Source organism: Culex pipiens, chromosome 1, assembly GCF_016801865.2.
Source record: "Culex pipiens pallens isolate TS chromosome 1, TS_CPP_V2, whole genome shotgun sequence".
Classification (NCBI taxonomy): domain Eukaryota; kingdom Metazoa; phylum Arthropoda; class Insecta; order Diptera; family Culicidae; genus Culex; species Culex pipiens.
The window spans coordinates 124601169-124614157 of record NC_068937.1 but is presented as its reverse complement, the minus strand read 5'-3'; the positions used below and the strand labels follow the sequence as shown (position 1 = coordinate 124614157).

The 12989-nt window shown below is 38.2% G+C and overlaps 1 protein-coding gene across 3 annotated transcripts in view; it reads right to left on the bottom strand.

The window, feature by feature from the left end:
- LOC120414300 (tyrosine-protein kinase Fer) overlaps nucleotides 1-11476 on the bottom strand; it is a 65283-nt gene extending 53807 nt beyond the window's left edge. For 2 of the 3 annotated variants that reach the window (XM_039575434.2, XM_039575437.2), the window contains exons 1-2: nucleotides 11243-11476; nucleotides 2058-3023 (exon numbers count right to left, since the gene is read on the bottom strand). In XM_039575434.2, the coding sequence (XP_039431368.1) occupies nucleotides 2058-2253 (196 nt within the window). In that variant the 5' untranslated portion in view covers nucleotides 2254-3023; nucleotides 11243-11476. Of the gene's footprint in view, nucleotides 1-2057; nucleotides 3024-10917; nucleotides 11179-11242 lie in introns of those variants that run through there. The other variant, XM_039575435.2, reaches the window with a different exon arrangement.
- Between the last annotated feature and the right edge of the window lie 1513 nt (nucleotides 11477-12989).

Genomic DNA, 12989 nt, shown 5'->3' with positions numbered 1-12989 from the left:
TGAATTACTAAAATTTTCACAAAATACCGTATTTTCTCGAAAATACTCAAATTTTTATTATTCGCAATATGGGTATCAAACAATTTGAAATTTTGCATGATTTGAAACTGTTTTAGAGTTTTTCGAAAGAAATACTTAAATTTTCACAAAATTCCGTATTTTCTCGAAAATACTCAATTTTTTTATAATTTGCAATATGGGTATCAAACAAAGTCATTTTTTACCTGCTTTTTCATTAAAAAAAACTCTAAAACAGTAAAAATTCATGCAAAATTTGGAATCGTTGATAACCATATTGCAAATCATAAAAAAATAGTATTTTCGAGAAAATACGGTATTTTGTAAAAATTTGATTATTTCATTCAAAAATCTCTTAAACTGTTTAAATTCATTTAAAATTTCGAATCGTTTGATACCCATATTGCGAATTATAAAAATTTGAGTTTTTTCGAGAAAATACGGTATTTTGTGAAAATTTAAGTTTTTCATTCAAAACACTTTGAATCAGTTAAAATACATGCAAAATTTCGAACCTTTTGATACCCATATTGCAAATAATAAAAAAAATGAGTACTTTCAAAAAATACGGTATTTTGTGATTTTTTCAAGTATTTATACTTTGAAACTTCCCATATTATCAAAAAATATTAACTAACAGGAAGTAGGAAGTCAATTTTAGAAATCTATTAAATATAAGTTATCGTCCATTATCGTCGATAAAATTATCACCGATAGAATTATCGGAATAACGATAGCGATAGATTATCGTCCCGACGATAACGATAGAACTATTGTTAGACAAAGTTATTCTTGATGATTTTATGGTCCAATGCTCAATTTAAAAACACAGAAAAAAAATGATGGTAATATTCATCGGAAAATGGTGACAGATTTTGTGTAAAACAAATTTGGAATATTACATCAGAAAATGATGGATTGTTATCAGTGTCTGGTGAATATTCATCAGGATCACATTTTTACAAATTTTTTATTTAATATTACTCAAAAAAGAGGTAATATTCAACCTACCAAATTTTCAACATTCCAAAATTACACTTTTTTTTTGCTGTGTAGCATTAAAAAAAGCTTTTTCAGCAACATGCATATTAGACTGGCTCGTCTTTGTATATGCCTCTTTCAAATGATGAAATCAAACCAGGACAATGTTTTTGAGGTGCCTTCTAGGACTCAAAATAATCCCACTTAAATGTGGGAGCCAGAGCTGAAAATGTCAGGGGTCATGACGCGAAAATCGGCGACGCTGACACGAATTTTTGAGATCCATTCACTGAACCGCAAAACCGTGACATAAACAAACCCGGCGCAGTCGTGAGTGCCCTAGCTCATTGAGCAGCTGCAATGCGAGGCTGTAGTCGACCAACGCTCATTCGACGTTGCACGCACACACATAAAGAAACAAGTTTTTACACAAAAAGTTCGTATTTATGCGTGGAAATGTAATTTTGAATATAAGTTATGGTTGTTTTAAGTGTTTTGCACAGTCTACAACCATTCAACTGTTTGAAAAAAGTCAAAATAGTGTTTAAAGAGGATTTTACGAGTCAGTCATATGACACGAATTGAGTGAGTGTAGCTAATTTTTTCACGTCTCTCATTCTCCAGCAGCCGACCGGCACGAGTCAGGCGGCAGTGGTTGAATAGACACAGTAGGCTTGCAGTCACATGCTACCAGTGAACTGACATTTTGGTTTGCTTCATGTGTACGCTGGGTTGGAGACTTTTTGCAGGCCTGGTGGGAGCGATCGGTTGCTTCCGCACTTTTGCGCATTTCATACAACTTCTATATAGAAATTAGTATGGAAAAATCCACTTTTGTGTTTTGCTGTAAATTTTTATTTTTATTTTTTACTGAGAATTAAGAAAAAGTATAATCACCTAAATCAAAAGGACAAGGGAAACTCTCCTAAGAATTACCAATAAGGTAACAGAACTATAGGATACGCTCCAAGCAAGCGTTATGACCATCGGCATGATAGAGAGATTGAAATATAAGCTCAAGGCTGAAAAAAAAAACAAATTCAAAGTCCGAAACTCACCCTGCAGATCATCGCTCCGGTCCACCTTGAGGCCCTGCTGCGTGACGGCCGCCAGCGAGGCCGCGTACTCTTTGTCGCACTTGCTCTTCTGGATCAGGCAGCGCTTCATCGTCTCCAGCAGCTTCAGCTCGGCTTCCTGCCGGTTCAGCAGCGCCTCGTGCGCCGCCCGGCCTTGCAGCGCCGACGAGAAACCCATTTTTCTGCTATTTTCAACACTTTTGCAACGCAATCGACAATACCACCATTCGGGTTGGTTTTGGAACTCAGGCGCGATTATTAATTCAAGAAACGGCACTTTTTAAATAAACTTTGGAATGCACACAACCCAGTCTCTTCTTTGCTTTCTTCTTCGTCTTCTTCACCACTATCACTTGCGCGCACGTGTTACGTCACCCGTGGAGAGGCGCACCTGTAGAGTATTGCACGTTGCCCAAAAAGAAACAAAACAAACCCGACACGCGATCCCGATCGTCACTTGCGCCCTTCACTCGGAAGCTGCCCGCGTTTGACAGCTCAGCCCAACCTGAGACTCAGCCTCAACTTCTGTGAGTGAAAGCGCGAGTCGCGACGGCGACAGTCTTTCACTTTTCTTCGTCTTCTTTCTCCTAGTTGGCTGGTAGTGTCGTTACAGCTTCAATACCGCCGCTGGCACGTCGAAAAACGGCATTTTCTGTCACTTGTTTCGCGCTCGCCGTCCTGGACAGGACCACTTTTGGTCATCGCTTATTCCTGTCACATTTATCAAACGACAAATTGCATTTTTTTGCTTCTTCTTTTTGTTTTAACTGGCTTCTTCGTCACTTTTCGCGCTTGTCACATTTCTTCAAACAGCCGCAAGAGAGCGCGCGCGCTCACCGTTGAGTGAGGTTATGTTTTGCTCTGTCTCACTCTGACACCCACGCCTTTCTTTGTGCTATTCGTGTTGCCAAAATGTTGATTTAGCTTCGCGGAAGACCGATCGAAATGCTGTGAACGAAAAGAGAGGGAAATAATTTGAAATTAGCATAAAACTTTGTCAGCGAGGTTGCTGGCTGGCGGATTACACAATATACACATGTGGACTTAAAGTTGCCCTCTGGCGGCGGTGACGGCAACGAGTGTAGTGGTAACAACAATAACATTAATCTAGCCTATAGCTAGGTGGTGATCGGTTGGAGCGTTTTGACCGATTTTTGGCGGTCTCCGGCGTTGTTTCGCCTTTGATGCGGCGATTTTTTTTTGGGCTAATTGGTTTGGTTTTGTGGTGCGTTTTTGATTGTGTGAGTGTGTGACACGATTTCCGCTTAATAAACTTGACGGTTTTGGGTTTTTAGGGCTTTTGAGTAAATTTTATTGGTCAATCTTGGATGGATGAAAATTTGTTATTTAATGCGTTTTATGCTTGGAGCATCGCCATTTTTATGGGAAACATTCATTTATGATTACAACACTCGCTGAACATAACTTCAATCATAGCCAAGCTTCACAATAACAACTAAGAAGGTAAGAGAAAACATCAGCATTGAAGGTTCTCTATCACAGACGTCAGAATCGAGGTACCCTTTGGCGACGTATAAGTGTTGAAATTTTCAGCAAGGTAAGTGAGTGATTGAAATCCTGTTTTGTCCGGTGAAGCGAGGTAAGTACGTTGAGTGAAAACTAGAAGTGGTGCTGTCAATATCTGTCAATATCAGTCAAATCTGTCTATTGTTGTGAGGCCTCTACCAGATACTCAGCTCTAGTCTACCTTCACGCTAAGAGAAGAGAGTGTGAGCAGAGGGAGTAGACTTAGCCTCGATTTTGCAGAGTTTGTGCCCGTACTCACACAGACACGTGCGCCGAGTGACACCAATACGGGTTGCGGAGTTAGATTTTGAAGAAAGAGAGTCGGCACATGCAGACACAGGTAGAAGGGGATTGACGTTGATTAGCTTTTCCCAGTTATCTGTGAAGGTTAATTTTATTAGATGCTGGCAGATACGAATCGTGATCCTGGTGAAGCGAGAAACCTCCGGAGTTGGATCAGCTATCGGCCGCATCAAAGTAAATAACCTATAAACAAAATTCAATTACTGCATCCCTTCGGGCACGCACACCATACCGACACGTCTGGCTGAGAGTTCCTCTTTCCGGTTCCGACGTCAAGCAATGCACAAGTTTAATTAACTTCCACGGATGGATGATGTACGCCTTACCCTTCGGAGGTGTAAGTGGAGAAAAACCTCAACTGCTGAACAACACCAGCAACAATAAAAACCTAATTGACTTAAAAATAACTTTTTGTACATCTTCTCTTTTTCTTTGCATCTCTCGTCGAGGTACTTCCCATGCCGGAGATTTGTTTGTGAGTGTGCAGCAAGTGTAAGCATAAATAAGAAACGAACAGCTCAGCAGAACAGGGTGGAATAATAAAACATGTGAAGCTGGATGCTGGTGCTGCACAAAAGTAGCTTTAATTCGATAAGTGAAATCCACTGGAAGCGTTTTGTTCAGCGGACCAGCTGAATGAGAACGCAACATTATCCTATAACTATTTGACATAATTGACAGATTGACAGAATTGACAGACTATGATAGTATATATGTTGTACTTACCTTTACACTCTGCATCAACGATCAATTCAACAAGAACATTATCAAGACTACCTCGATCCTGACGTCTGTGGTTGGGAAACGACTTCCGAGAAACCTTTAATGCGTAGTACCCACTGGAGCCCACAGGACAAGGAGCAAAACAAAATAGAAAAACAAACTCAACCAAGTCAGCTACACAACAACCACCGTCTGCTATGGCGCACCAAGACACAGGAGAGTGTGTGCAAACAACCAGGAGAGCAAAACCAGTCTGCACGTGTGAGAGAGTCCGCGTGGGGTCCCCGAGGGGGAAGTCAACCAGAGGTTCGGGGGAGCCCATAACAGCTCCAATGTTGTTGATGTTGCTATTCATCATCGTCAGCGCAGCTTCGTCGTTCGGCGCTACAACGCCGACCAAGTCGGTCGTAGTGGTTGTGATGGCTGGGCCTTTTTTATTCTTCTCAGAAGACGCACAAAAGGTTTGCTGCTGCCCCAACTCCTGTACTCCCTCCTGGCCCGGCGAACCGGGAGTTCCCGAAGCAACAAGTTGGGGTTAACATCCTAGAGAGGATGAGGCGGCGGCTGGGTATCCAAGGCGACTCGAGTAAAAACGAGTCTGACGTTCGCGTCGGTATACCGATTGTGTTCCATCTTCTTGGAACACGGCGAAGTGGTCGGGGGAGAGCCTGACATATGATCCTTCTGGGAAAAAGGTGGTACAATTTCAGGTCCAAGCCAGGTATGCTACCGCTTGAGGAGACAAAATTGAGGCAGAAATTTGAATTCAAGATTTACTCATCTTTATTTTTGTTTGGGGGGAAACAAATGTAAATCGCGTACATTAAACTTTTGCAAACGAAAAGTGCACGTTTTGGGTCACGTACCGAGCGGCGAAATGGAACCGACGCGAAAAAGTTTTCCACTTTTGGATTTATTATGACGGGCACGTCTCAAGTGTGCCGGCCTAGTTGGACCCAAGTTGGGGGATTTTGCCTCACCATGGTGACACTTTTTCTAACTGTGAAGCTCGACAAATACAAACTTTTGATGGTTTATGAACACCCCTTGAAAGGATGGCCAAAAAGGAATTTAAATGTCAAAAACACGTTTTCATATCATAGATGCATTCAGGAAACCTTAAAACTACAAATTGTACAAGCGTTTCCCTAACACGGACGACAGAAACGAGGTGCCTTTGCTAATAGAACTGTAAGATTTAATTTGGATGCAGGTAAGTTAAAAAATATATGAAAATAAATATGTTTCACGAGTGCTGTCAATTCTGTCAACTCTGTCAATGCTGTCAACTTAGTCAATATATACTGTCATTTACTGGTAAACTTGGATGAAAACCACGTTTATGTCAATCGCAAGAGACCCATTCAAAAGCAACTTTGTTGCACTTTCATCTCAAACGGTGCCACTCCCAAGTCGTTTGCAATTTCGCCAAACCGACGTGACCCAATTTTCGAGTTACCAAACTTATCCATTAATAATAATTATCGGTTCCCACACACCGCCCCAGTCGTTGGCGGCGGCGTCGTTGACTGTCCCGCGATGGTAGCCCCGCGGGCGCTTCAATAATAACAACCAAAACACAGCTTTGTTTTGACCGAAAAGAGAGTCCGACCTGGCGACAACGACCACCACCGGAGTTGTGTCCCATCCCCCTCCCCCACTTCTTCACCAAAAGGGGTAGAGACTTCTTCGCGATGGATCTTGTTTGTCCGCACGGGAGTGTCTTGTTTGGCAACAAGTCGTTCCCAGCGCACCAGTGGAACCACCACCGCGAGCTTCCTGGTATTGGTGAGCTGCTGACTTGGCTTAGTTTGGGTTGTTCAGCCCCAAGTGGGGGCCTGTGCGCAGCAAATCAGGTAAATCAAGTTCTGGTCGCGGTTTTCTTCGACTCCTTCAACTCCCGCTTCGTACACAGAGACTCACCGATGTACCCATACAGTCAAGATCTTTGCCAAGTTGAACTGCTTCGTGGTTTTCTTGGTTTTCCCCTCTTTCTCAGCTGACCCTACCTCGTCGACGACGGCGCGGTGCGGTGATCTCGGACCCTGCCACAGAACTGGTTCTTGCGCACTCCAGGTTCTCCACTTCTTCAGGTGGTGCGCAATTATGAACCACTTATGGATCACTCTTCTCCTGGTGTTCTTCACCATATCCCAACTTGTGCGCTCTTCATCGTGTTCTACACTGTGCGTGTACCGAGCAGTCCGAGTAATTATTAGGGTACTCAACACGGTTAGCCACGTTAGCACTTCTCTCAGCTCTTGAACTGCTCAAGCTCATGACTGTACGAAGGTCCGCTCGATTGTTCCCAGCCTGACCTGCAGTAGCAGCAGTGTGATGACGAAACCCCAACGAAAATATTTGCGGTGAATAAAAGTTGAATCATAGCCACGAATAAGTTCATGTGTTTGGCCTGACACTGACACTTTTTTCTCCTCCCTCAACAACCCCAGTCCCTCAAAGTTTAACCGGCCAGCCAGCCAGCCAGCCTGCCTGGCAGTGTTGTTTATTTCTAAAATTAAAATCACACTCCTCTTCACGGCGGATGCTGCGCTGCGAGAACATCTCAGCGGGACTTTGAACGCGGCCAACGTCTGGGTTTCGAACGTATAGGGGAAATATACCCATTTTAAGCCTAATAAGCGGTCTTGTTTGAATGATGCTGGATAATCTGGAGTGTTCCTTGAAATTCACTAAAACCAAGTACACCAACGAGTAGAGCAACTTTTTGTTAACATTTCTGTTTATTTTCACTTTTATTAAAAGTTATGCTATTCCTTTTACAAGCATTTAAAAAAAAATATTTCAAAAATGCATTCTAATCAGTCGAGTGCATTGGGCCACGCCCATTTTTCTATTTTCAGCTTAGTTCTTTTTTTCTTCCAGCGCTCTTTTGGGTTTGCTTAGTGCTGCCAAAATTGATTTCCTGGCATCACTGGCTCACTCCAACAGGCGCTGCTGGTGGTGTTGGTGGTCACCCTTTGTTCTTTATTTGCCTTCGCTCCTCGCTCGGCGTTCTTCAGCCTTCGATTGGAATGGGTGGTCAAAATTGAAACGTCAGAAGACTTGGCGCGTTTGTTTTTTTGATGGCGCTTGCTAATTATTTACATGTTTCGGGATTATTTTTCAAGTGAGTGACTAAGTAATGGTCAAAAGAACATGTTGTCGATAGTTGGAAGCAATTTTATATCTTAAGCGCTTTGAAATCGTTAGCGCGAGTGAAAAGATATTGATGGCGACTTTCGTTAAGCAGTTAACCTCTGATCTTGCGTGTGGATGTGTGTGCCACCAAAACGATGAGAAATGGTCTCGCAAAATAGAAATTATGATCAAAAGTGCATTAAATTTGATCTTTTTGGCCAGTAAGTGGCATACATTTGCGTGCTTACTCGAGGCGGTGCTGTTGCTGGTAAGTTTAAAACGTAAATAGTATTTTTAGAGCTTTAATAGAGCATCAAACACTCCATATGACGAAGATAGGTGTTTGATAAGAAAGGGTATATTTCCCCTACTTTCTTCTTGGCAAACGAGAGATCTCCTTGCCAGTTGGAAAGTTTGTCAAACACGGGGTTGGGATCGTGTTTGACAAGTTGGGGCAGCAATTAATGTTTGCCTATTTAATGTTTTAGGCGATTTAAACTACAATTACTCGTTCACAGATGGCAGTATCGCGGAGCGTTCAGATTGCATACACATTGCATGTATTTATCTTTATTGAATGACAAATGTCAATAAGCAGTGTTCAGAATCAGTGTTCTGGCAGAAATTCTAAATAATAATTGATTAAACAAAATCCGAATGGCCTAACAAAATACAAATTTATATAAAATTTCGTTCCTCAGGCCAGATCATAATTTTGAAAAAGGTAAAAATTATTATAGCAAAGAGTTACATAAACTGCTTAATATATAATACAGTCCAGACTCGATTATCCGAAGGTTTGTTGACTTCGGATAATCGAATCATGATCATAACAATTTTTTTCATGTTTTTTTCTTTCTTTGAACATCAAATTCGAATTCTACGACCCCATTTTAGTCACAGTAGAATAGTAAATTGCTTTAAAACTTACTAAATGCATTTTGTCAATATGTCATCACCGCCATTTTGTCCGCCATCTTGAATTTAAAAATTCTAAATCACTTTACTGCCCCTGATTGCATAAATGTCCCAAATGCATTTTCATCGTTTGTGAGTTATTGATGCAGTTTGGTTCAAAATCGTGTGCTCTTTCAGAAGAGCCTACAATATCCAGTACTTCTAAAAATCAGGAGGAAAACCAGTTTTTTTTCGCGAAAACTTAACATGTAGTCGTATGCATGGGACAAACTTCAAATGCGTTTTTCTCAGGTTTCCTTTTTTTGCATATGGGACATTTATGCGAATATGAGCAGTTAAGGACGCGGTAGTTTGGCGGCTATAATCTCCTGTCACTCACAGCGAAGGAGAAAAGTGATTTTATCTCGCAATACCCGAGCAGACGGAAATAACTTGGGAATAACATTTTTTGTTATTTGAAAATACTAGGCCAATAACATTTTATGTTATTTATAACAAGTTTTGTTATTCTCCGTTATGATTTTTTTGTTATTGAATTGTTATTGTAATAACAGACTAATAACATGTTTAGTTATTCTTCGAACAAATCTTTGTTATTATTTTTTGTTATTTTAACCTTCGGGAAGTCGCGTGTTTTCGCCTTTCTTACAAGTGCCCTTACAAAATGTGTACAAAGTACACGTACGCGACCTCCGGTGGGTTAACAACTAATCCGATCATCCCAATAACAGTTTAAGGTATTCTTTCATAACAAAAAATGTTATTCCCAAGATGTTCTTGCTTTCATTCAATAACTAATTTTGTTATGATAACGTACACTGTTATTGAACTCTTATCCAAAATTTGTTTTTTTCAAGAATATTCCATAACACTTTCTGTTATTTTAACAGTTTTTGTTATTGAAATGGCATGAATTTAGTTAAAACCGTCTGTTCGGGTAAGCATTGTTTAAAAATATTTTAAATATTTGTAAATTCCAGATGTAAAGAACCGCAAGAAGTTTTTTTTTGTGGAAAGAACAAAATGCATTAATGTTTATGTTTTTTCAAATTTATTTTGAAAACAATAAAATTTGTTTCATTCAAAATTTTAAACCATGACTGGTAATTTCAATTTTATATGTTTTATCGCGAGGAAGTCCGAACTGTAATAAAAACAAAATAAATACATTCAGAACATGCTTCCCTTTTTTTTGTGTGCCAGGAAAATGTTTTGGGCAATTTTGGCCAATAAGTTATTATGTTTTGCCCTCTGATTTTTTAAGGGAATTTTTGGAACTGAAACTTAAGTTAAAATTGGCATTGTCTAGACATTAATATCTAGAATCTCGCTCATGAAAGTTATTTTTATGGATATATTTTTAGTTTTTGGAAGGACATTTCGAAATCACCCCTAAAATATAAATAAAATAAAAATTGTAAACGATTCACATTGTTAACGCTTATTTATGCACTATCAATCAAATAAAACATTTTTGAACTTTTGAAAAAATATCGAAATTCGGGACTACAGATCGAACATGTCAATGTCAATGTCAAAATGTCATCAATTCAATTAAAATTTGGAAATGTGTTACAGTAGCATAACTATAGTAATGAATTCTCGATTAAATTTTCAAAAGGTCCTATCTGCATAGGAAACCCATGAGGGATAGGTTGTTTTGAAAATTTAATCTAGAATTAAGCATTTCGTGATACATTTTGATTTTTTTAATGACAGGATGGCTTCTTTCTTCAGTTTCGATCTCAACCAGAGCTGAGGGACAAAAACTTTAAATTAAATTCGTATTAGCCGGAACAACTTATTATTGAAACAAGAAGAATTAATGATCATTTTGCCCTCATTTTTAATTTGAATTGCAAAAATTTAATTAGATCAATATAGTTTACTAACCACCTTATTTGAAGACCGTAATCGATCCCAATTTTAAACAAGAAAACTACAAAACTAAAACACACCATCAGCGAGAGAAAAAAGTAATCAATTTCCCTTCAAGGCCTATTTTTAGCACCCATCATCCATAAAATTAACAACAAATTTACACCGAACTAAACAACTGGTGCTGTCTCTCTACCTCTCCCTTGCCTCTGAATGGTGTCGATGATGATGACGGCGGTGGTATTGGCTTTTCCATTCGGGTCCATCAATAAAATGAAATAAAATAAAATAAAAGGGAACGGGATTCAGCTAGCCATCGCGTGTGTTCTCCTGCTGCACGATAAAATCTCACCCGTAAAGATCCTCGCCGACGATCATCTCCCAAGTCGATCGACGTTTTGAGTAGACGAAGAAGAAGACGATCACCAGATTGAGGTGCTTTAAACCTTTCACACACGCACGACAAGCCCAGGTCCACACATCGCGCACAAACACATTGACGAAGGAGGAGGAGGAGGAGGAAATTAAAGAAAATACAAAAAAAAAACGGACAGCGCCGATCGCCGACTTCTTCGGGCTAACTCTATTCCAGAGCACCGATCAACTCTGTTGATGATGTTGTTGTTGAACGTGGATCAGCTATCTACTGAGTAGTTGTATTGGAGATAAACACAAACCTTTATTTTCTTCTTCCTCACTTTTTCACTTGGGTTTGTTTGTCCACCTACGCGCACACACACACACACTCACACGAGACCACTTGTTTTTATTATTTTCTTTTTGTAAGCAAAACGAGGAACCACAAACACCGCGAAGGAACGCACGCTACCGGAATATCTCCAAAAAATGCACAGTCAAAATCGGGAACCGAACGCGACGCACGTCCACTCGGCACCAAGTCTACTGCACGAATGACGAGAGAGAAAGCTCTGCCGAAAAAAGAGGCTAGAGAGGAGAGAGCGTGTGAAGATGACGAATAGATGACCAAAACACAAGCCTGAGCAGGATCGTATGCAGTTGCTCAAGTTGAGAATACAGTCCGGTCAGCAAAAGGCAATTCTGGAGTTTGTTTTAAAGCAGGGGTGCCCAACCTTCTGGCCCTGCGGGCCGGATCTGATTTTTCTGAAGCAGTGGTGGGCCGGAACACATTTTTTTCAATTTTCTTATGATTAAGTTCTTTTAAAGTAAATACATATAAGAACTAGTGCAAATATGATTCATATATCTTGATTATAAGAATGAAAACAAAGATAACGCTCAAAAATGTATTTATTTGACTTATTTTAATTTTTGTTTGTATTAAAATGTATAGATATCAGTGGCGCCGACTAGTCCAAAATGTTGGGGGGGGCACGGTTGTTTTCCGAAATCAATAGGTAAGAGTGGCGATAAGCTGTTTGAGTTTCTTGTATATCACGAATTTTACCAATTTGAATATTACGATGTGAAAAGATTTTTTTTCATCAGGAATCCATTATTTTTGGAAAAAAATAATTTATTAAAACGTGATTTAAAATTGTGATTGGGTTAATTATTTATATGTTTGGAAGGCAAATTCCTTCTTATTGGCATATTCTCACTTATAATTAACAGATATTAAGAAATTCAGCAATACAAATATTCTAAAAATAAAAACAAAAATAAAAAGCAAAAATTTAGAACTTGAGAAATTAAAAATAATACAAATACACAATAAAAAACAACAATTTTTCAAATCTGATATAAAAAAAAAACAGATACACAAAATTCAATATTCCAAAATTAAAAATAATATTATAATAGAAAAAAAATCTAAAGATAAAAAAAACTCATGGCTTGAAATTTTTGAGAAATCAAAAGAAGAAATTCAGAAATTTAAGCAATCAGAAATTTCGAAATAACAATAAAATTCAATGTTGAAAAATCTAACATTTAAGTTATTTTTTAAGAATTTAAGAATTTAAGAATTTAAGAATTTAAGAATTTAAGAATTTAAGAATTTAAGAATTTAAGAATTTAAGAATTTAAGAATTTAAGAATTTAAGAATTTAAGAATTTAAGAATTTAAGAATTTAAGAATTTAAGAATTTAAGAATTTAAGAATTTAAGAATTTAAGAATTTAAGAATTTAAGAATTTAAGAATTTAAGAATTTAAGAATTTAAGAATTTAAGAATTTAAGAATTTAAGAATTTAAGAATTTAAGAATTTAAGAATTTAAGAATTTAAGAATTTAAGAATTTAAGAATTTAAGAATTTAAGAATTTAAGAATTTAAGAATTTAAGAATTTAAGAATTTAAGAATTTAAGAATTTAAGAATTTAAGAATTTAAGAATTTAAGAATTTAAGAATTTAAGAATTTAAGAATTTAAGAATTTAAGAATTTAAGAATTTAAGAATTTAAGAATTTAAGAATTTAAGAATTTAAGAATTTAAGAATTTAAG